Here is a 23,201-nt window from a genome sequence, read left to right as displayed (position 1 = left end):
AAGCATCATTCCCCTAGGAGCCATCCACCTCGTTTTTAAAGACGGGGTCTCTTCTTGAGCTCACCAAGTAGACTAAATTGGCTGTCTGGCAAGCCCCAGGGATCCCTGTGTAGCTGCCTTCTCAACACAAAGATTGCATGCACCTGCCACCACACCATGCTCTTCTGCATGGGTTCTGGGGATAGAGTTCAAGTTCTCATGCGAGTGCTTTAACAACTGAGCTACCTCCTAGAATTCATCTTGTAACATTTGGTGGCATTTTATGGTTAACCTTTAAGAGTAAAACTAGGAAAAAGATTGGGTAGAGCATTTGACTGGCATGCAGGAGGCCCTAGGTTCTACCCAGCCCTGGAAGAAAGGAGAGAAAAGACAATTCAAGCAACCATAAAAGTACCCTTGTAAGAAGTCTAAACTGGGCTGGAGCGATGGCTCGGTGGCTAAGAGCGCTGCTGCTGTCCCAGAGGACCCAGGTTTGATTCCCGGCACCCACCTTGTGGCCCACAACATCTGTACCTCTAGTCCCAAGGGGTCCTCAGCCCTCTTCTGGGTTGCACAGGCACCATACACACAGGTCATGAACATAGCACACGCAGATGAAACACTGGCTGTGATCAGTCAATATCGCCAGCTTCCAAATAACCGCATGGACACTTAATTATGAATGATCAGCCTTAGCTTAGGCTTATTTTCTACTAGCTCCTATAATTTAAATTAACCCATTTATATTCATCTGTGTCTTGCCACATACTGCCCATCCTGCTTCCTCCTGGCATCTCCTCTGTGTGCCTAGATTCATCCCCAGGTCCTCTCTCTGCCTGGAAGTCCTGCCTAGTTTCCCTGCCTAGCTGTTGACCACTTAGCTTCTTACTACAGCAGTCACCACAGGACCTTCACACAGTGTACAAATATCTCACAACTGACACACAAACTCTCTGTGCATGTAATTGAAAAGAGCACTGGTTGCTCTTGCAGAGGATCCAGGTTTGGTTTCCACCACCTACATTGTAGCTCACAACCCGCTAACTTCAATTCTAGCTAGCACATCTGACGCCCTGTTTTGTTTTTTGAGGACACCAAGCACACACGGGTGCACATATATACATGCCAGCAAAAACACTCATACATTTAAAAATATGTGTTTTTTAAGTCTAAATAATGGGAATAAGCAAGAGTTGGAAATCACAGCACTTATATCCGAACTGTCAAAAGCTGTAAGTTATAATGTGTATAATTACTTGTATTTTAAACCTGTAATAGCAGCACTTAGTAGGCAGAGGCAGAAGAATAGTGAATTTGAGGCTAGCCTGGGCTGCATAGTGAGACATTGTCTCAAAAGGGAAGGAAGGGCTGGGGAGATGTCTTAGCAAGTAAGAGTGCTTACTCAGCAAACTGGGTGGGATTGTACAATCATCTGTAACCACAGAGCCGGGAGGTAGAGACAGGGAAACTGGGATTAGCAACATCGAGGAAGAGAGCTACAACAGCTTGCAGCTGGATATGAGACAGCCAAGCTGACTAGATAACCAGGAAAATCAGGAACTCTGGTGTAAGCATTGCAGCTTGGATGGAAAGGGACCCTGGCAGTTGGGAGCCAAGGAATACCACAAAGCCACCGGAAGCATAGCGGCTAACAGCCCTGCTCCAGGGAAAGGTTCCCCAGTGACATTACAGCTCTGCTCTTATCTGCTCAGGCGAAAGTTGTTACTTCTGGGCTCGGCTCCCACGAAAATGTCACACCACACAACTTACTCAAGAGTTATTGGGAAGGAAGAATCCAGGAGGGTGGCTGCCTTGGGTATTAAACAGCAGCAAACTAAACACCATACAGACCTTATATAGGATTTCTTGGGGTCAGCGCTTTCCAGGGTGGCTTGGGATTGGTGGAGTTTTGTAGCCTGATTCCGGGGCAAGCTCAGGGATTGGTGGGATTGGTGCTCAGGGATTGGTGGGATTGTGTGCTCAGGGATTGGTGGGATTGTGTGCTCAGGGACCTCAGGGATGGGGGGGATTGTGTGCTCAGAGATTGGTGGGATTGTGTGCTCAGGAATTAGTGGGATTGTGTGCTCAGGGATTGAGGGGATTGTGTGCTCAGGGACCTCAGAGATTGGGGGGATTGTGTGCTCAGGGATTGGTGAAATTCTGAAGCCTGACTCGGGCAAGCTCAGGGATTGGTGGTGTTTCAAACCCCGGTCCTGGGGTCAAGTCCAGGTCAGAGTGTTTTTCCTTGGCCCCTTTTACCCTGGGAAGCAAGTTGATGTTTGCAAGTTGGCTGGCCAGCTCCATGAAGCCCTGGAAGACACACACAAGGCACGGTGCTTTCAAACTTTTACTTTCTAATGTGGCTAAATGTAACAGACTGAACTTTAGATGAGGACAGCTTCTAACAATAAACCTCCAGAGGACACCACCCATAGACAAGGAGCTAGTGTGGGGTCACCAAAAAGGACTGCAGCTATCCATGTCTTGGTAACAGTGATAGGCATTATTCCCTACTATGCTAAACCACATGAGAGCCAAGAGAACTGGTGAGGGCTTCCACACCCCACGCAGGTCAGATCAGCAATACCTGCAAGACTGGCAGAGCTGGCAACGCTGGGCCAGGCTGACAGCCAACGAACTAGCCAGGTTCAACAAAGCAAGTCAGAGATGAGCAGAGGGCTTCAGAGGGTGACCACTCTCCTGAGTGGGCCAGAAGAACATGCACAGGGTGTGTCAACCTCTAATTGGCCCAGTCCCTGATACGTGCAGAGAATCAACCAATCGCAATAGGGTTCTTTGTTTCTTTGTTTCCTTTTGAGACAGGGTTCTCTGTAGCAGCTCTGGCTGTCCCTTGCTCTGTAGTCCAGGCTGGCCTCGAACTCAGAGATCCGTCTGCCTCTGCCTCTCAAGTGCTGGGATTAAAAAAGTGTGTGCTGCCAGGCCCGGATAGGATTCTCAGTCCTTGTCCAGTATCTGCTCTAAATCATGTATGTGTGTGTGTGTGTGTGTGTGTGTGTGTGTGTGTGTGTGTGTGTGTGTGTGTGAGATGCTAAATAGATTAATATAAATGTTCACACAAATCTGTTATCAGCCAGAGCTTAAAAATAATAGTCACCCCTGCTACTCAGTTTTAGTCATAAATATATCAAAAGGACATAGACTACACTTTCATATTGTCAAAATATTTAAAGTACATGGAAGTAGATTTTGAAAATACTGCACAACTTTCAGGTAACTAGAACAAAGAAAGAAATCTAAAAGCAGCAGATTAAAAGAAACCATCAAAAAGAGAAGGAAAAATTAAGAGGCAACCCTCTCTTCTTGTAACTTAGTGTGAGCCATATGAGGTGAGGGCATGCTGTGGGGCTGTGCCATGGTGTGCAGCTGAGGCATGGGTGTCCCATGCCAGGAAGTGGGAAGGTAGGTGAGTCTCATGAAATAAGGGGAGAGCGAAAATAAATCTGGAAAGGTTTGCAGTTGGGATTATGGGTGTGAATTCTGAGTCTCAGCACGCACACACACACACACACACACACCACGGAGGGCATCATTATGGATAGAATATTTCTTAGCTTTTGTGCGGGGGTGGGGTATGCTTTGGTATAATCTGTGTGGGGTGCAATGTGTGGCTTGTAATTAAAAACTGAGAAGGGTCGCTCTCCAGCCCATGAATGTCTGTAGGCTGTGTGTGTTCCCAGAGTCCAGCTCCCACAAGCTGTTGCTCATACTTGGGTGGGTCTTTAGTGACGCAGCCGGCTGAGTCGTATGTGCTTCTACGACCCTCATCCACCCTCGCTGTAAGTGACCCCAGTAAAGCTCATTGGTTCCCCAAGCTGGGTTTTGATGGTACCCTTATTTTGGCCTGTGTGAGATAGAGAAGCCAAGTGATTGGTCCTAAGGGCTTTTTGTCTGTTGTCCGCTGTTGCTCGGCTGCCTCAGTAGATCTGCTCAGGGATGAGCAGGCCAGCAGCAGCCAGGGACCCAGCCATGAGCTTTCTCTAGTTAGAGTGAGGATGCCATCCTCTTCCCCAGTCTGAAGCACATGTCTGAGCTCAGAGAATCATGTGTGCCTGTGAGGTCATCGCTTGTCAGTCTTATAATAAGTCTGTGTGCCACAGGTCATGTGGCCATGTCCCACCGTGTCTCCTTCCTTCCCAAGAGGGAGTACTGGTGAGCGCACTGCCGTGTGCATTGGAATCAGAAAGGCCGTCTTCCTCCATAGAGTGAGAGATGTCCTGCTAGGGATCGTGGGAGCAGGTTTGCCACAGTGCCAACTAATCCCGGGGACAAACATCTCTGTGTGTGTGTGCTTGTGTGTGGCATACATGTACCTGAGCAATGGAGGGAGAGCCCTGATGTGGACAGTTGGTTCTCAGAAAGTTGACCTTTCAAAAACACCTCAGACACACAAACACCGGTCTCCCCTGACAACACACTGGAACCTTGGGGTGAACGCAGACGATTATGATGCAAGGAAAGGACCAAGGTGGCCCAGGCCTCAGTCAGATGAACTCAGTCTGAGCAACCACGAGGGGGAAGAGCATTCACATTGTTTACAAACCAAACAAAACAGAAACAAAGCCAGGGAAACAGTCTTGGAGAAATGAAGTTTAAAGGATCAAACTTAGCTCCTGAGTAGAAGCGAACACCCACCGTCTCCCATTAAAATGACTTCGCAGCGGCCATTCCCGGCAGATGACTTCCGGGTCTACTGTGTCCTGTGAGCCTCTGTGTACTGTGCCTTCGTAGATAGCGTAGGAATGGGGGAGGAGCCTTACCCAGAGGAGTTGGGGCACAGGTTACATTTGGGAGGGCTCTGCCGGATTTGACCTGTGCAGGACCCCGAAAAGTACATACATGTACTTCCTAAGCAGTCAGTCCAGGGCCTCTGTGACGTCAGTGAGTAAAAGTGCAAAGGACCCTCCGTGTGTCAGGGAGCACTTTTCAGACGGGTGTGCCTGTGAACACAAGGACTCAGTGAGGTTGCCGGATCACGGGACACCAGTTTTAGATTCAGGACATGGAAAGAAAAATCATAAAGAACAAAGGTGTTGAGTGGCCCTGCTGGACTAGGTCACATACAAAGAGAAAGCTGCGTAGGGAAAGGAGGCCTCCTGGAGCCTGCTGCTCGCCTCTGCAAGTCAGGCAGGTGTTCGAATCCCGCCTCTTACCTGAAGTGAGCCTAAATAAGTAAATAAGTCAATGTATTTTTTTAAGGTTTATTTTTATTTTATGTGTGTGAATGTTTGCCAGCATATAAGTGCACCAAAGCAAAGCAGTGCCCTTGGAGGTCAGAAGAGGGCATTAGATTCCCTGCAACTGGAGTGCTAGACACTTGTGACCTGCCATGTGGGTGCTGGGAAGGGAGCCAGGGACCTCCGAAAGAGCATTGAGTGCTCTTAACTGCTGAGCCATCTCTCCAGCCCCCACTGCATTTTTTAAAGATATATTTATTTATTTATTTATTTATTTATGTATACAGTGCACTGCCTGCATATATGCCTGCAGGCTAGAAGAGGGCACCAGATCTCATTACAGATGGTTGTGAGCCACCATGTGGGTGCTGGGAATTGAACTCAGGACCTCTGGAAGAGCAGTCAGTGTTCTTAACCTCTGAGCCATCTCTCCAGCCGCACTGCATTCTTTTTTACTTGGGTTTTTTTTTTTTTTTTTTTTTTTTTTGGTTTTTCGAGACAGGGTTTCTCTGTGTAGCTTTGCGCCTTTCCTGGTACTCACTTGGTAGCCCAGGCTGGCCTCGAACTCACAGAGATCCGCCTGGCTCTGCCTCCCGAGTGCTGGGACTAAAGGCGTGTGCCACCACCGCCCGGCTGCACTGCATTCTTTTAAAAGCTATCATTCACTATGTAATCTAGTACCTAGCGTGGCACCTGCATTACCCTTACGACCACCCTACAAGGGAGGTACAGCATTCCTTGTGTGGTAGACACTAGGTTAAAATCCTTCGGTCCTTGATAGAGAGTGATGTAAGAGAAAATTCATCAAGAATCCTCCCCACCAGGGCGATGGTGGTGCATGCCTTTAATCCCAGCATTCAGGAGGCAGAGCCAGGCGAGTTCAAGTTCTGTGAGTTCGAGGCCAGCCTGGTCTACAGAGTGAGATCCAGGACAGGCACCAAAACTACACAGAGAAACCCTGTCTCGAAAAACAAAAACAAAAAGAATCCTCCACAGCAATGTCATGGCCGTGTACACTCTTAATCCCAGCACTCAGGAGGCAGAGGCAGGGGGATCTCTGTGAGTTCGAGGCCAGTCTGGTCTTCATAGCCAATACTGGAACAGCCAGGGATACATAGGGAGACCCTATCTCAAAACAAAACGAGCAAAACCCCCTTCTTGCCACGCTGGTGGCAGGTAACAGCTGACTTTGAGACGTGAAGCAGGAGAGCTGTCAGTTCGGAGGCTGCCTGGGTTCCAGGAGCTTGCCTCCCAGCCACACAAGCACTTATTCCTAAGCCGAGGGGCCTCGCTGTCACCCCCACTCACTCTCTTCCCCGGAAACCCTTTCCTTCCATATGGCCACACAGCGCGGAGTGTGCAGATTATGACTCCCTGCCCGAGTCTGAGACCCAGCCACACTTCCAGGGCGTGACAGGACTGCGGAACCTGGGCAACACGTGCTACATGAACGCCATCCTGCAGTGTCTCTGCAGCATCTCCCCGCTCGTGGAGTACTTCCTCTCCGGAAAGTACATCACCGCTCTTCAGAAGTAAGAGGCTTCTTCACTGAGCTCTGCCCCGCCCCGAGTCCCCGAGGAAGGACCTGCTGGAGTCCTTGTGAAGGGCTGTACCAGCCCAGGCACTGAAGGTCCCTGGATAGAACATTAGGGATGAGCCCAGCAGGGAGGGCACACAGAACTGATGCAGGGGCATGGACTGACCCTGGGCTTCCCTAACCGGGCCTTCGCTTTTCATTAAACCAGCAGGGAATATTTGCCCTTTGACCCCCTCTTCTTCCCAGGGACTGCAGTGACGTCACCACCGCCTTTGCCTACCTGATGACAGATATGTGGCTTGGGGACTCAGAGTGTGTCTCACCAGAGATATTTCTGTCGGCTCTTGGCAGTCTCTACCCAGCTTTTCTGAAAAAGACACAGCAAGATGCACAGGAGTTCCTGATTTACGTCCTCAATGAGCTTCATGAAGCTTTGAAAAAGGTAAGAACTAACTGCCTGGAGCTAGGACATGTGCACCTTTATCAGAAGAAAATCTGCGTGTGTGTGTGTATGTGTGTGTGTGTGTGTGTGTGTGTGTGTGTGTGTCTCCTGCCTTGCACTGAGTAGGGCAGGGCTCTGGGTGCTGAGGGTCCTGACAAAAATGTCCAGGTTAGGATATTTGTCGTTTATTGGTTGATTTGCTTTTTTTCACTTAAAAATATTTTTTTAATTTTTATTTTATGTGCATGTATGTCTGTGTACTAATTGCTTGCCAGGTTCTTATGGAGGGCAGAAGGGGCATCAGAGCCCCTGTAACTGGAGTTAACAGGCAGTTAAGAAGCCGCCATGTGGGTGCTGGGAATTGAACCCAGATCCTCTGGAAGAGCTGCCAGTGCTCTTAACCATTGAACCATCTCTCCAGCTCCTAAAAATTTTTTTTTAATTATCTATTTTCATTTTATTTTTTTCTGAGACAGAGTCTTAACTGTGTCGGGCAGGTATCTGACTCAACAATCTTCCTGCCTCAGCCCCCTTTTCCAAGTGCAGGTAATACGGGAGAGATCTGAAATACTCACATTCCAGCTTTCCTTAGAATATAACAGATGGCCAATAGCCCAACAGTACTCCAAATTTGCTCAGACATTCAAGGGATATTAGCTCAAATGGTTCAGCAGAAATCAAGTAGCTCAAAAAAGCCTCCAATCCAACAAGAAGGCAAAGCCCTGGGCAAACTGACCAGGAGAGATTTACCTGAGTTCAAAACAATGTGTCTAACCAGTCGTCTCGCTTTGCTGAATTCAGGTCCAAAGCAGCTCACGCTGGCTGAAACCAAAAATCAGAAGTCCCCCAGAAAAGCATTCTAGGGAAACATATGGGGCCTGTTAAATCTTCCCTCTCCACTCAGGGCCAACTTGCTTGCAAGTGCCGGCCTAGCTTGCCAAATTGTTACCAACGCTCTTACAGGGTCAAAGCCTTAGCAAGCTGGGTTCAGCCTCCACTTGCTTCAGTAGGGCAATCCGAGACAGTAACACTGGGAAGATCCAGGAGATCCATCCTGTGGGGCTAGACTGGGAAGAGAAACCAATAAAGAGGTTCGGTGGTCCCCATGTCAACTTTGGGGTAATGACATGGGGTTTATGTTTAAACAGGTGGCTAGAAGTATACATAACTAAGAGTCTGTTCAAAGCCAGTCCCGCCGGTCACCGACCCATCATTATTTCCGTGCCTATCTTTCTTACAAGTCGGTAAGATAAGTTGTTGCAAATGTGCTTAATCTCTTCCTGGGAGACCAGCTCTTCCTCCATCCACACCAGGCTTCGTTCAGCCTTGAGAGCCGCAATCCGGTATCTCAAGGACCATTGTTTTTAGTATTCTGATAGCCAAAGGGAGGACACAAATGCCTCTCCTTGAAGTATCTCCTCTCCTGCCAGGGCAATTCTTACCATCCTTTAGTTTCATCTAGAAAGGGAAATAGAAGAGCTATCAAATATCACACATGGCATATTCTTCCAAGGTCTAAGTGTTCTGGCTGAATCCAAACTGTTTTCTGGTCCAAATGTATCATTCTGATTGAAAAACCAGCCTTTCCGTTTTGCGTGGTTCTTATAACCACTAGATGACCAAGAGGAATTTGTCCCTCTCCACAGCACTGCCAGAGAAGAGCACATGAGAAAAAATCTGCCCAACGATGCTGCAGGAAGGTGATGGCCAGCGAGACGTCCATCATCACCCGGCTGTTTGAAGGACAGCTCAGTTACAGCATCACGTGTTTGAAGTGTGAGAACTGCACCTACAGGAATGAAGTCTTCACCGTCCTCTCCCTCCCCATCCCATCCGAGTGTGAATGCTCCCTTCAGGTAGGAGCCCCAGCTCCTGAATTCATGTTCTGTTTTTTGAGACTGGGTTTTCTTGTTGTGTCATCCAGGCCAGCCTGGGACATTGGGCTCAAGTAACCCTGCCTGAGTCTCCCAGATAGTGCGATTACAGTCACGGCCGTGATTTCCTACAATTTTAGTAGGAGACGGCTGTTGTGTGCCTTAAAGATATAAAGTCCATGAATGAACAGCATTTTTTTTTTTTGAAAAGCAACCTATGGTTAATAGTTACTGTAAATTTAGTTGTATTTCTAGAGGTACTCAAGACAAAGCCTCACTTAAAATTATAAATATGGGTGAGGTTTATTCAATCTCTTGAGATGGGGAGTTTGTGACCTTATGACTCACTCCCACCTCCATACTCTATACTTTAAGGCTAGGACTAGCTATAATGGACTCTTTTATAAAGATTTATTTTCATTACATAGTGTATGCATGTTTGCCTGAATGCATTTATGTGCACCATGTGCATGCTTGGTGCCCAAGAAGGCCAGAAGAGGGCATCACATCCCCTGGAACTGCAGTTAAAAACAGTTGTGAGCCACCACATGGGTGCTGACCCTGGATCCTCTGCAGGAGCAGCCCATGTCTTACCGTTCAGCCTCTCCCCAGCCCCCACGACTTTTAGTCTTACACTTCGGATGGAAGCTGTGGGTTCTGTTGGGAAGAGAGAGGATTCTGGTGACTGGTTTGCCTCTCTGATTCCTTCACCACAGCGCTCAGAACTAACCTCTAAGTGGGGAGGGGGGGTGATGTGGATACAGCAGAGGAAGGAAGTGACTGGTTAGGAGCCGTCAGGAACCAGGGAACCAGGGAACGCTTTTCTTGCAGAGTTTCCCACAAATTTTTCTTTTGAGATTGAGAAAACATCTGCTGGAAGCAGTTTTCGTATGTATGGTTGGGGAACAGAACCCTATTACTTTTTATTTTGTTTTCCCTTAGATCAAAAGGCTCAAGATTACTGGAAAGAACTCCAGATTCTTGAAGGAAGCACTGGCAGGTCTAAGGAAAACAGTCTGTACCGCACCACCACCACCCCCCCTCTAAACCAAGAACTTGCAGAAACAGGGCCTGGCTAGAGAAGTCACCTCCTGGGGTGTGCGCTCTGACTCATCTACTGTAGATTTGTCATCCCAAACCATGAGATATGCTCGATTTTCAAACTGCTCTCCCCTCTGTTGAGTCAGCAGATTTATAATAGAAAACAGATGTCCGATTTGTTATTAGGAATTTCAAAGTCTGTATTATTCTGAAATAAACCAGAAAAGTTAAAGTGATAATTCATAGATTATTAGTGGGAAAAGAACCTAAGCCCATCTCAGCAGCTCGGTGAAAAAGCACCACTTGTTGCTAGGCAGATTTTTATTTATTATTCTTAAGACAGGGTCTCACTGTGTAGCCCTGGCTGACCTGGAACTTGGGATGCAGATCAAGCTAGCTTTGACTTGAAGGGCACCTCCTGTGTCTGGATTAAAGGTGTGAGCCACCAGCCCCAGCTCAAAAAACAAAACAAAACAAAAAATGCTAGGTAGATTTTTACAGGACTCTGGTGGTAGAGCGTCGTAACTCCTGGGTCTGTTCCTTAGAAAAACTCCCAGAAGCACATTTATACAGCTCTTCAAAGTTGTTGTTTGGGGTGAGGGAGGGTTCTGGTTTTTTGTCTTTTTTCGAGACAGAATTTCTCTGTGTAGCTTTGGTGCCTGTCCTGGAACTCACTCTGTAGCCCAGGCTGGCCTCGAACTCACAGAGATCTGCCTGCCTCTGCCTCCTGAGTGCTGGGATTAAAGGTGTGTGCCACCACTGCCTGGCTCCAAAGTTTTATGGTTTTGTTTGTGTGTTTGTTTGAGAGATAAGGTCTCCTTGTATTAGGATCCTCCTGCCTCCACCTCCAATGGGCTGTGATTCTGGACGAACACAACCAACTCCTGCTTTCCTCTAATGTCAGCAGGGATCCCTGGTCATCAAATGCTCTTTCTCCCCCAACAGGACTGTCTCCAGTGTTTTTTCCAGCAAGACACATTGACCTGGAACAACCAAATCCATTGTTCTTTTTGTGAAATCAAGCAAGAAACAGCTGTGAGGTCCACTATTTCCAAAGCACCAAAAATAATTGTTTTTCACTTAAAAAGGTATGTGGATTTTGACATCTTGTGGGCAGATGGTTTTCAACAATTTTACTGAGATGTCATTCACATACTAATAGTTTATCCATTTAATATGTAGCTTGTTCTAAAATTGGGGCAAAGTGGGTACTTAGCTGCAAAGTGACCCGGGTTTAGTCCTCAGTGTCAGAGAAGTGAAGAGTGAAGAGGCCAATCCATGTGCTGGACTGGATTTCAGTTTAATATGAAATTTCTTTTAAATTTTGTAATACTATCATTTTGATCATTTCAAGTGTGTACTCCATTTGCATTAATTACCCTTACAGTGTTAAATGTCAACAGCCACAATTTCCAGAACTTTTTAATACCCCAGACAGAAGCCCTGTTCCCATTAAGCAATACCTCCACGTTTCCCCTCTCCCTCCTCCTACTAATGCATCTTCCATGTAGATTTACCTGTTCATTCACTAGAGTGATTGTGCCGGCTAGTGTTATGTGTCAGCTTGAAACAAGCTAGAGTCATCTGAGGAGGGAGCCTCAACTGAGAAAATGCCTCCATAAAATCAGGCTCTAGGCAAGCCTGTAGGACATTTTCTTAATTAGTGATTGATAGGGGAGGCCCAGCCCATGGTGGGTGGTGCTGCTTCTGAGCTGCTGGTCCTGGGTTCTGTATGAAAGCAGGCTGAGCAAGCTATGATGAGCAAGCAAGCAAGCAGCTCTCCTCCATGGCCTCTGCATCAGTTCCTGCCTCCAGATTCCTGCCTTGAGTTCCTGCCCTGACTTCCCTCAATGATGAACCGAGATGTAGAATGGTGAGCTAAGTCAACCCTTTCCTCCCCAAGTTTCTTTGGTCATGATGTTTCCTCAGAGCCATAGCAACCCTAAGACAGAGCTTGGTACCAGGGTGATGGGCTATTGCTGTGACAGACTTGATGGTGTTATGTTGGGGAGAATTGTAGGACCTTGGAACTTGGGGCTAGAAAAGCCAATGAGTGTGGAGAGCTCAGTGGGCTGTTTTGTAGGACCTTGGAAGATAAGGGTGTTGAGAGCGCTGGAGACCACGGAGGTCTGGCTTATGAAGGTCCAGAGGGAAGCTGAGAGCTATTTAAAGACTAAGCTGGGCAGTGGTGGCACACACCTTGATTTCCACCACTTGGGAGGCAGAGCCAGGAGGATCTCCGTGAGTTTGAGGCCAGCCTGGGCTAGAGAGAGAGATCCAGGACAGGCACCAAAACTATGCAGAGAAACCCTGTCTCAAAAAACCAAAAAAAAAAAAAAAAAAAAAAAAAAGACCGTCAGGGCTGCTGCCTATTTGCTGTTTTGAATTAGCTCTGTGGTTCTGGTCAGCTGGGCCTGAAAACTCAGCTGTGATTATCAAGACCCAGGGCCACTGCTGTGAAACCTCTGCTTGCTGTGACTACTGGACACTGGCTGGACGTGAGAAGTTAACAGTGATTAAAGAGATCGGTGTCCCTGGGGTGACACTGAGAAGTTTCCTCAGAGTCAGTCAGCCTGCGGAAGCCGTGCTCCATAGGAGGCCGAGGCTGTACCGTGTGCTACCATCTGAACTTGGTTATGTGTAAGAGTCACCCATGTGGTACTGGTTTTGAAGCCACGATGGGGTCATGGAGAGCAGCGAGGCTTGGTGCTGCAAGAGGCCATTGGTGAATGCACAGCCTCGGCGGCAACGGAAGCCCCAGGATTGAAGGGGTCAGGGTGAGAAGTCTGCTTCACATTGTACTTTTAACATGAGATATTGGAAACAACAAGAAAGGGAAGGTTATGTTTAATAAGTGATGTGTTTGTGTGTCGGCAAGGGATCACTTGTGCTAGTTAGTTTTTATGTCATCTTGCCACAAGCTAGAGTCATCTGAGAGGGGGGAACCTCTATTGAGAAAATACCTCTATAAGATCAGGCTGTAGGCAAACCTGTAGGGTATTTTCTTAATCAGTGCTTGACTGGGGAGGCCCCAGCCCATTGTGAGTGGGGTCACCCCTAGGCTGGTGGTCCTGGACTCTGTAAGAAAGCAGGCGGAGCAAGCCATGAGGAACAAGCCAGTAAGCAGCATCTTCCATGGCCCATGGCCTCTGCGTCAGCTCCTGCCTCCATGTCCCTGTCCTTGTTTGGGCTCCTGCCCTGACTTCCTTCCTTGATGAACTGTAGTGTGGAAGGAGGAGCCAAGTTAAACCGTTTCCTCCCCAAGTTGCTTTGGTCATGGTGTTTCCTCACAGCAATAGTAACTCTAACCAAATCAGTGATGTTGGATAGCGGCGGCATTAAAGGCGTACGCCACTGCCACCAGGTCCTGTTGGCTTTTGATAATGAACTTAAACAGGGCAGGATCCTGGAGGCAGGAGCTGATGCAGAGGCCATGGAGGGGTGCTGCTTACTGGCTTGCTCCCCATGGCTTGCTCTGCCTGCTTTCTTAGAGCCCAGGACCAGCAGCCCAGGGGTGGCCCCACCCACCATGGGCTGGATTCTTCCCCATCAACCACTAATACAAGTGAGATAGCATTTAACTCCCCCATGCCATGGTAATTTGTTGGTAGAATATATTCCTTAGAAGTGAAGTTGAAGGCCAGACAGCTAGCTCAGGGGGTATCCCCCCCATGACCTAGGTTTGCCCTTTGGGAGCCACATGATGGGAGGAGGAGAGAAGCAGCCTTCTCTAAGTTCCCTCCACATGTGCACTTGGCACACAATCCCTTCCCGCCAAGTTCTACGGCCCACTAAGGAGCTCTGGCTTTGAGTTTATTAAGATAGATTTACACACGGGCTGGAGAGACGGCTCAGGGCTAAGAGCACTGGCTGCTCTTTCACAGGGCCAGGGTTTGGTTCCATCATGGCCCACCACCTCGAACTCCAGGTCCAGGAGCTTCAAAGCCCTGTGCTGACCTCCACAAGCAACGCATGTGGTATACACGCACACACAAGGGCAAAACACTTATGTACATGAAACTTCAAAATAAGCGAAACTCTTAAAAATACATATTTACACATATAAAATGCATTTGGTGTATGAAATTGTATAAATGCACAGTCAAATCTGTGGCAACCCATATATCAACAACATCTGTCACTCCAGAGAATTCTGACGGTTCTTTACCACCATTGCCATAAACCCAGGGAATTACTTCAAGTATGTGGATGCCTCTGTGGGAGCTGTGTGTGCACGCCCATGTGGGCCAAAGGGTGGCGTCTGGTGTCTTCCTCAGTCACTTTCGGGTATCAAAGCAGTGTCCCTGGCTTTGGATAATCCAGTTAGCCAGCTTGTGCTAGGGTCTCTGCCTCCTGAGTGCCGAGGTTACAGGTGGGCCACATGCTCCCTGGCATTGACATGGGTGCCGGATATCTAAACTCAGCTCCTTACATTTACATGGCAACCCCCCCTCCCCGATCCATCCCCACAGCCCACCCCAGGGAATGACTAATCTGTTTTCTGTCCCCACGGTTTTGCCTCTTAGAACACCCTCCATCATGATGCTGTGAAGGGTCACCATGACCACAGCAACTCTTATAAAGGACAACATGTAATTGGGCTGGCTTAGAGTTCAGAGGTTTAGTCCATCATCATCATGGCAGACATGGTGCTGGAGAGGAAGCTGAGAGTTCTACATCTGGATCCCCAGGCAGCGGAGGGACGGTGACACTGGGCCTGGCTTTAGCTGCTGAAACCTCGAAGCCCACCCCCAGTGACACACTTCCTCCAACAAGGCCGCACCTCCTAACAGTGCCCCTCCCTATGGACCTATGGGGGGCCATTTTCATTCAAACCACCACACAGGGCATCCCCTTAGTTTTGGAGGATAGGGTTTCCTGCTTTATGGTCAAAGCTGCATAGTGAGACTCGGGGGAGAGGAAGGAGGGAGAGGAGGAGGGAGGTCCGGAGAGGAGAAAGAAATGGGAGGTGGTTTGACCTAGGCCTTTTTGGCACACCAGGCAAGGTTTGCTGAGGTCTACACTGTCTCTCGTTGACTCATTTTGGTGAGGCCGATGGGTCTGCCATTTATAAATATATTTCAATAAGGAAGTAATTTATATACCAGATAATCATCTCAAAAGTTACTCTAACTGTACTTGGAATATATCTAGACATGTGGACCTCATTCATAAGTAGCTTACAAACTTATTTTGAATGTCATGCATTTGTTATTTCTTCAGGTTTGACATCCAGGGTACAGTAAAGAGGAAGCTGAGGACAGACGTCCGTTACCCACTCACGAACTTGGACCTCACGCCTTACATCTGTCCAATTTTCCGGAAACATCCTAAGTACAACCTCTGTGCAGTGGTGGTGAGTTTAATACTAAAACTCCTAAAGGAGTAGAACATCCTGTCTTCTGCCTCCTCCCTCCTCCCACTTGGTGGCCACTGCAGAGCTATGAGCCTTGGCCACGTGCACCCCTAGAGGTCAGGTCCATGTTAATAGTGTGCCTTGTGTAATCATGAAGCACTTTGTAGCCAGCACCCACACACCTGGAACAGTCCCAGGACTCCGTGCTTGGCTGAAGCCTGGCCCAGGGGCTCCCTCTGGCTCTAAGTCAGCTATGATTGGTGCCGAGTCCTAGCAAAGGATTGGGTATGCCGTCCCCACAGTCCAGAATCTCCCGCATGAAACAGCCTGAGCAGAGAGGTGTTCTCTGAGCTGTTGTGTCGGAGGGTGGGGGTCCTTCCAGAGTGCAAGCCTGTCACAGGACCCTCTGACATGCTGAAATTGAGTCTGCCAGTCCATCTTATTGCTCAGTAGTATATTGAAAAATGAAGTCAGATGTGGTGTTGTACACCACCAGCATTCAGGAGGCAGAGCAGATCTCTTGAGTTCAAGGTCAGCCTGGTCTCCATAGTGTGTTCTAGGACAGCCAGGACTTTGTGAGACCTTGTCTCAGAAATATTGAACAGATAAAGAGGGAGGGACTGTGGCTAGTCTTCCACATCCCAAGGTTCAGAGCTGCCCTCAGACTTGCACAACGCTCACTTCTTATTCTCCTGTAGGCCATCTGTCTCCTTTACAGCATTTACCCTTCCTCTCCACACAGCTATTTCCCCACACTCTGGGGTCTACAGTGGCTTCTTCCTCTCTCCCATCAGATGTAGATGCTAATTATTGTGAGGTCCAAAGGTGCTGTGTCCTGAGATCTGTTTCTGATTCAGGAAAACCAGTTTTTGTTTGTTTTGTTTTGTTTTTTTAAATGTTCTTTGGGGGTTTCGCCTGCATGTTTGGCTGTGTGAGGATGCTACAGCCCCTAGAACTGGAGCTACAGACAGTTGTAAATTGCCACGATGGGTGTTTGGATCCTGGGCAAGCACTCTACCAACACTCCAGCCCCCCCTCCCCCAGCTTTTTATTTGTACAAAAACAAGACTTTCTACAGGTGATTTAACAGAAACACCAGCATTCCCCTGTACCGCCACAAAGAGCCAAGCTTGTCCAGGATCCACAAAACGTTAGTTGGTTTCAATGTACAACACCATAAACTGTCACTGGTGGTGCATACCTATAATCTAAGCACTCAGCAGGTAGAGGCAGGACCAGAAGGTCATGGTTATCCTCACCTGTATAAGCTTGAGGCTAGACTGGGCCACATTAGACTCTGTCTTGAAAAACTGTTTTTTGAAGAAAAACACATATAATCTGAGTATACAATTTGGCAAGTTGTCCAGTGAGCACATCCATGCAATAAGAACAGGGCTCATGCTGGGCAGTAAGTAACGCACGCCTTTAATCCCAGCACTTAGGAAGCAGAAGCAGGTGGATCTCTTGAGTATGAGGCCAGCTTGGTCTACAGAGTTGGTTCCAGGACAGCCAGGGCTACACAGAGAAACCCTTTCTGTGGGGGCAGGGGATGCTCAGCCATTACTATCAGTGTGTAATGGTCCTTATTCCTCTTCAGGTGTGGAAACCAGACCTCTAACACAGTAACTCTGCTTTCATGCTTTATGCAAATTCACCCTGCAGTAGGTCCTCATGGGATCTGGTCCTTTGCTCAAAATTCTGTTAATTTCAGTTATAGTTCTACTATACTATAGTTCTACTACAGTTCATTCTCACCACTGGATAGGCTTCCATTGCATGAGTGTTGCTGCGCTTACTCTTGCACGTTTTGGTGAACAGATGTACATGGACTTTTGGAGTCTATTGTTGGGAGTCGGTACTGGCGGGTGGGTATGCATATGCCAGCATTAGTAAACAGACTAGTGGCATTCCAAAGCAGTTGCTCATGTTCACCTCAGTAGTAGCAATGGGAAGTGTGGTCGCCTTAAGTCCCTGCTGAACTTGGGAGCTTTCTGTTGGGCCATCTAGGGGCTCGCACGGTGGGACAGCACTTGAACTTGCTTCCTGGGTGCTGGGATTTCAGGTGTGTCCTAGCCTGTCCTACTGAGGTGTATTTTCTGTGTCTTTGCCTGTTTTTCTATCCTGTTGCCTGTGTTTTCTTACTGTGTCACAGGTCTGAGTACAGACTGCTTGCCTGGCTGTCTGCATCTCTAGGTTCACATCTGGGAAAAACAGATCTTTCCAAACTGCAGCTCTTTATTCACCTAACATGCCTCAGCAGGGGCATGTCAGGGCAGTGACTCACTGAGGGGGACACATGCCCACGGACCTATGGCCCTCTCAGAAGTCCCCATCTATGAAGGTTCTACCATCTCACACTTTGGGGACAAGGTCTGCATATGTGGATCTATGGGTGGCACCGTTCCAGACCACAGTGTGTGTGTGGTGTGAGTCTGTGCTCAACAAATACAGTCAGTATTTGCCTGGCTGTAAACTTTTTGTCTTTCAGACTTAAAAATACGTATTTGGATAACTGTGAACTTCTCTTAGTGTGTACAGTTCAGTGGGATTTGGTGTCTGTTTACACAGTTGTCCATTATCATCACAATGACATTCTAGAACAGTTCCAGTATTCCTAAGAGTCTTCTCTACTCATTTCTTCTCCCCACCATCCCCTGGTAGTCAGCCAGGGGCTTCCTGTTTCTCTTGGTGTGCCATCTTAGACACCTCACACAATGAAATCACACAACTGCCTCATCTTGGGTTTTTGTTTGAGACAGAATGTCGATATGTAGCCCTGGTTAGCCTGAAACTCATTCTGTAGACCAGGCTGGCCTTAAGTCCCTCTGCCTCTAAAGTAGGTTAAAGGCACGAGTGTTGTTTCTCAGCATACTTTTAAGGTTTCCCTGTGTTGTAGCATGTACTTTTGTTTCTTTTTGTTAACATTCTACTGTGTGAACATACCACATTTCATTTATTCATGGGGAATACTTGGGATGACTCCACTTTATAACTGGTACCATTAATGCCGCACACAGGGTTTTGTGTGGACAGTTTCTCTTGAGGATATACCCAAGAGGGAATTGCTAGACATATGCTAACTGTACACTTAACCCTTGAAGAGTTGTCAACTTGATTTCTTTTTTTTTTTTTTTTTTTTTTTTTTTTTTTTGGTTTTTCGAGACAGGGTTTCTCTGTGTAGCTTTGTGCCTTTCCTGGAACTCACTTGGTAGCCCAGGCTGGCCTCGAACTCACAGAGATCCGCCTGGCTCTGCCTCCCGAGTGCTGGGATTAAAGGCGTGCGCCACCACCGCCCGGCTCAACTTGATTTCTTTTTTTTTTTTTTCCTGGAGCTGAGGACCGAACTCAGGGCCTTGCGTTTGCTAGGCAAGTGATCTACCACTGAGCTAAATCCTCAACCCCTCAACTTGATTTCTAATGTGACAGTGCCATTTGCTCCACCACTACATCATGTTCCAGCTCATTCATTCTCCTTGCTTGTTATTACCCAGCTCTCAAAATAGTTAAGCAAAAGCCGGGTGGTGGTGGCACACACATGTAATCCCAGTACTTGGGAGGCTGAGGCAGGTGGATCTCTGTGAGTGCAAGGCCAGCCTGGTCTACAGAGTGAGTTCTAGGACAGTCATGGATACACAGAGAAGCTGTCTCGGGAAAAAAATCTCTCTGTAATCTATCTACCTACCTACCCATCCACCCACCCATCCATCCATCCATCATCTACCTACCTCTATCTATCTATCTGTCTGTCTGTCTTGTCTATCTATCTATCACCTACCTATCTCTACCTATCTATCTACCTACCTATCTCTACCTACCTACCTACCTACCTACCTACCTACCTACCTACCTACCTACCTACCTACCTACCTACCGAGGCTCTTGTAGCCCAGGCAGTTCTTGAACCACATCCCAAGTACTGGGATTACAAGATATTCACCATACTGGATAGCTTGTGGTTTTAAGTAGCATTTTCTTTTTTCTTTTTCTTTTTTTTTTGTTTTTGTTTTTTTGAGACAGGGTTTCTCGGTGTAGCTTTGCGCCTTTTCTGGAACTCACTTGGTAGCCCAGGCTGGCCTCGAACTCACAGAGATCCGCCTGCCTCTGCCTCCCGAGTGCTGGGATTAAAGGCGTGTGCCACCACCGCCCGGCACATTTTCTTAATTACCTATGATGTTGAGCATCCTTCATATGCTTTGTCCCTGGTTGGTATTTTGTTTTTGTTTTTTTCAGGTAGTTTTCCCTGCTAGCTCAATCTGGCTTCCAACTCATGATCTCCTGCCTCAGCTTCCTATGCTTAGGATTTCAGCCACCATGCCTAGTGTTAATGGTTTTACATTTAAAAGATTATTTATGCATGGGTGGAGGCACATACATGGAGTGCGCATGTGGAGGTCAGAGAACAGCCTGTAAGGATCAGTCCTCCCACCACGTGGGTTCTACTCAGTTCAGGTCATCAGGCTTGGTGCCTTAGCCTGTCCTTCCATTGAGGTGTGGAGACCTCAGTTCAGTTTCTTGTTTTCTGGAACCTAAGCCTTGCTCTCCAGGGCTCCTAGGTGGCCTCATAGTTCGAGTGCTCTGGTTACCACCCACCTCCTTGTGCTTGGTAATCTGCTTCCTGCATTTTTATGATATGAAGAGACAAGACAGGGATTAAGGAACATAAATGGATATCTGCCTCCTTTGTGCTTGTTCTGTAGTGCACAAGGTATCTCCTAAAGGCTGAAAGGGGCTGGATCAATGGCTCAGTGGCTAAGAGCACTGGCTGCTCTTGCAGAGGACCTGGGTCTGGTTCCCAGCACCCACACTATGGCTCACAACCATCTGTGACTCCAGTTGCGGGGGACCCAAAACTCTCCTCTGGCTTCTGCATGCACCAGCACACACATGGTGCTCAGACATACATGCAGGGAAACACATATATTAAATAAAAAAAGCTAGACATTTTCTTTTTGAGACAGGATCTCACTACATGATTCAAGCTTTCAACTTCTGCAGTCATCTTGCCTCAACCTTCAAGGGCCTCAGCCTCCTGTGTTGGGATTTCAGCCACCATGCCTAGAGTTAATGGGTTTTATAGGATTTGAGGATTATAGGTATGAGCTACATCTGGCTTAGGATGTGTTAAGTCTTCATGCTGTTCAGATGCAGGGTTAGGGCTTGCAAGGCAGAAGCTTTTCTAAGGTTATCACTTGATGTTATTTCTTTCCTTCATATGAGGAGTGTTAAGCAAACTTTGTAAAAAGCCAACTAGAATATATTTTAGGCCTTGATGGTGTTTTGTTTGTTTTGTTTTAGCCAGCTACTCAGTTTTACTGTTGCAGCATTGAGTCACTGAGTCCAGGCTTCAGTTCCCAGCATACACAACCATTGGTATCTCCAGTTCTAGGGGATCCAATGCTCTCTTCAGGCCTCCATGGACACTGGGCGTTATGTGGTGCACATATGCAGGCTGAACACTCATACACATAAATTACCTCAGAATTTTAAAAGCTTATATAGGTTGACTGACTTCCTTTATAATTCTATTAAAGAGTTAATGAGTACAGGATATACGCAGTTCAAAGTCAGACTTGGTCTCTTGTACTGGGGAAATAGTTTTGTCAAGTCTTAGACAATTTAAAAAGCTTTTTGGCCTTGTCATTTTTATTCCGTCAGAGCGTTTGCATGTGGAAACCTTGTCTTACACCCTTTCTTCTCTAGAACCACTTTGGTGACCTGGATGGTGGCCATTACACCGCCTTCTGCAAGAATGCAGTAACTCAGGCCTGGTACAGCTTTGACGATACCCGAGTCAGTGAGATTCCAGACACTTCAGTTCAAACGGCCACAGCCTATCTTCTGTTCTACAGCTGCCAGCCCTTTTCTATCCCGATACAGACTCGCAAGAGCTAGGACAGCGCTCCCGACCACTGCAAACAAGCCATCAGGAAATGCAGGGAATGTGCTTTGTCATTAAATCTTTACCACCTACTTCTACCGCTAAGGTCTGTAAGTCTCACAGACAGCCTGTATAAGACAAGTCTACAGCATAAGGAGATAGGTCCCTGCTCGCTAAGGGCGGCATGCAAGCCATGCACTGCCATCACGGGCACATGCCAGACATGCACTGCCATCACAGGGGCACATGCAAGCCATGCACTGCCATCACAGGGGCCCAGGAACTGCAGGTTTCAAAGGTCAATGTTTCATACGGTGGGTTTCTGTCATATTTCATGATAAGTACCAAGTTATTTTCCAAAAAAAATTATACTTATTTTGTCCTGTGTGGATGTGGAAGTCAGAGGGCAACCTGTGGAAGTTCATTCTCTTTTCCACTGTGTGGGTCCTGGGGATTGAACTTGGGTCCTCACTGAGCCATCTAACCAGCCCAACACAAATAATTTTTGTTTATACAGGGGAGCTCAGGGGTAGGATGTTTTGGTTACACAGGTATAGCTCAGTGGTAGGATGTTTTCTCAGCATCACTAGCACAGGGAAAAGTTAAGTGCAAAAGTGACCCGAAGGGCCGGAGATGGCCCAGTGGCTCATAACAGCCCTTGCTGCTAGCAGAGGACCTGGGTTTGGTTGTTAGCACCCATAAGGTACACACCCACACACCACTAATACATGTAAATCTTAAGGACTTGAAACCCATGCTCAAACCTTCCCCCGTAAGTTAAATAACCACTCTCAGAATCTTTGTTTAGAAGAGACTCCGACAATATGGACTACTGCACTGCCCTTGGCTGCCTTCCAGAACTTGAAGGTTAAGATCCTATTCCACCACATACTTCAGATACAGGACTTGAAGGAATCAAGCTGGAACCGACCTGGAAGCCTGCCCTTGAGGACTAGCTCTGGTAGTATCCCAGCATGCTATGTATGCTGCCAAGGGAGGAAAGCAATCAGTAGTCAGAGTCAGCTAGGACACCCATAAACCACAATGGCCGAGGAGGCAAGAAGCCCAGCAGCTGGATGGTGGCACCTGTGTCATGTGGATAGCCAACAGCTGTCTAACTGGACTAACCGGATCTAAACCATTCAAGAGAAGGGATCCTTGCCTGGTAAACTGAGTCAACTATCCATAACTGGTGAAGTGATGGGCCCTAAGGAAGAACCTCCTCCTGCCAGTGTAACTGCCAACTTCATCCTGAGTCCTACTATCCACAGGAAGTGCAGCTCCCAAATTCATCCTGAGTCCTACTATCCACAGGAAGTGCAGCTCCCAACTTCATCCTGAGTCCTACTATCCACAGGAAGTACAGCTCTTCACCCCCATCAAAGAAGCATTTTGCGGCAGATGGAGACCATCACAGAGGTCACTACTAATCACAATGAGAACAATTGACCAAGTGGTGCTTGGCCCCAGAAGACACACCTAACACAACCTCTACATCTGCGGCTCAGGGAACATCTGGCGCGAGGGGCAGGGCATCTGCTATGAGGCAGCACCTTTGTATACAACCCATAAAATCTCACAAGGAGACTTGCACAGAGACACTACCAGCTGACGTGCCAGCATAGACGGGGATAATCTTACAAGGTCCCGTCCCCAGATGAAGAGCTACAGGCAATTAAAGCTACTGAAGAATGGAAAAATTGCCAGGCGGTGGTGGCGCACGCCTTTAATCCCAGCACTCGGGAGGCAGAGCCAGGCTGATCTCTGAGTTCGAGGCCAGCCTGGGCTACAGAGTGAGATCCAGGACAAGTGCCAAGACTACATGGAGAAACCCTGTCTTAAAAAACCATTTAAAAAAAAAAAAAAATCAATGTTCTCCAGGATGAGAACCCTGACATT

General features: G+C 47.6%; 1 protein-coding gene and 1 long non-coding RNA gene across 7 annotated transcripts in view; one reads left to right on the top strand and one right to left on the bottom strand.

The window, feature by feature from the left end:
• LOC121828817 (uncharacterized) overlaps positions 1–1,954 on the bottom strand; it is a 33,256-nt gene extending 31,302 nt beyond the window's left edge. For all 3 annotated transcript variants that reach the window (XR_013050728.1, XR_013050729.1, XR_013050730.1), the window contains exon 1: positions 1,831–1,954. This is a non-coding gene — a long non-coding RNA (uncharacterized LOC121828817). The remainder of the gene's footprint in view (positions 1–1,830) is intronic.
• A 191-nt stretch (positions 1,955–2,145) lies between these two features.
• Positions 2,146–21,394, top strand: Usp50 (ubiquitin specific peptidase 50). 4 transcript variants are annotated; one of them, XM_076570572.1, is made up of 7 exons: positions 2,146–2,307; positions 6,524–6,706; positions 6,958–7,153; positions 8,800–9,009; positions 11,014–11,156; positions 15,292–15,424; positions 21,125–21,394. In XM_076570572.1, exons 1-7 carry the CDS (start codon positions 2,255–2,257, stop codon positions 21,314–21,316), a joined length of 1,110 nt encoding a protein of 369 aa, XP_076426687.1. In that variant the 5' UTR covers positions 2,146–2,254; the 3' UTR covers positions 21,317–21,394. The 4 variants fall into 4 exon arrangements, with proteins under 4 accessions (XP_076426687.1, XP_042132097.2, XP_076426686.1 ...); XM_042276163.2 differs by lacking the exon at positions 2,146–2,307 and adding an exon at positions 4,473–4,699; XM_076570571.1 differs by lacking the exon at positions 2,146–2,307 and adding an exon at positions 4,507–5,169.
• Positions 21,395–23,201: the final 1,807 nt, after the last annotated feature.

The sequence above is a fragment of the Peromyscus maniculatus genome, chromosome 4, assembly GCF_049852395.1.
Source record: "Peromyscus maniculatus bairdii isolate BWxNUB_F1_BW_parent chromosome 4, HU_Pman_BW_mat_3.1, whole genome shotgun sequence".
NCBI lineage: Eukaryota > Metazoa > Chordata > Mammalia > Rodentia > Cricetidae > Peromyscus > Peromyscus maniculatus.
This window is presented reverse-complemented; position numbering and strand designations above follow the sequence as displayed.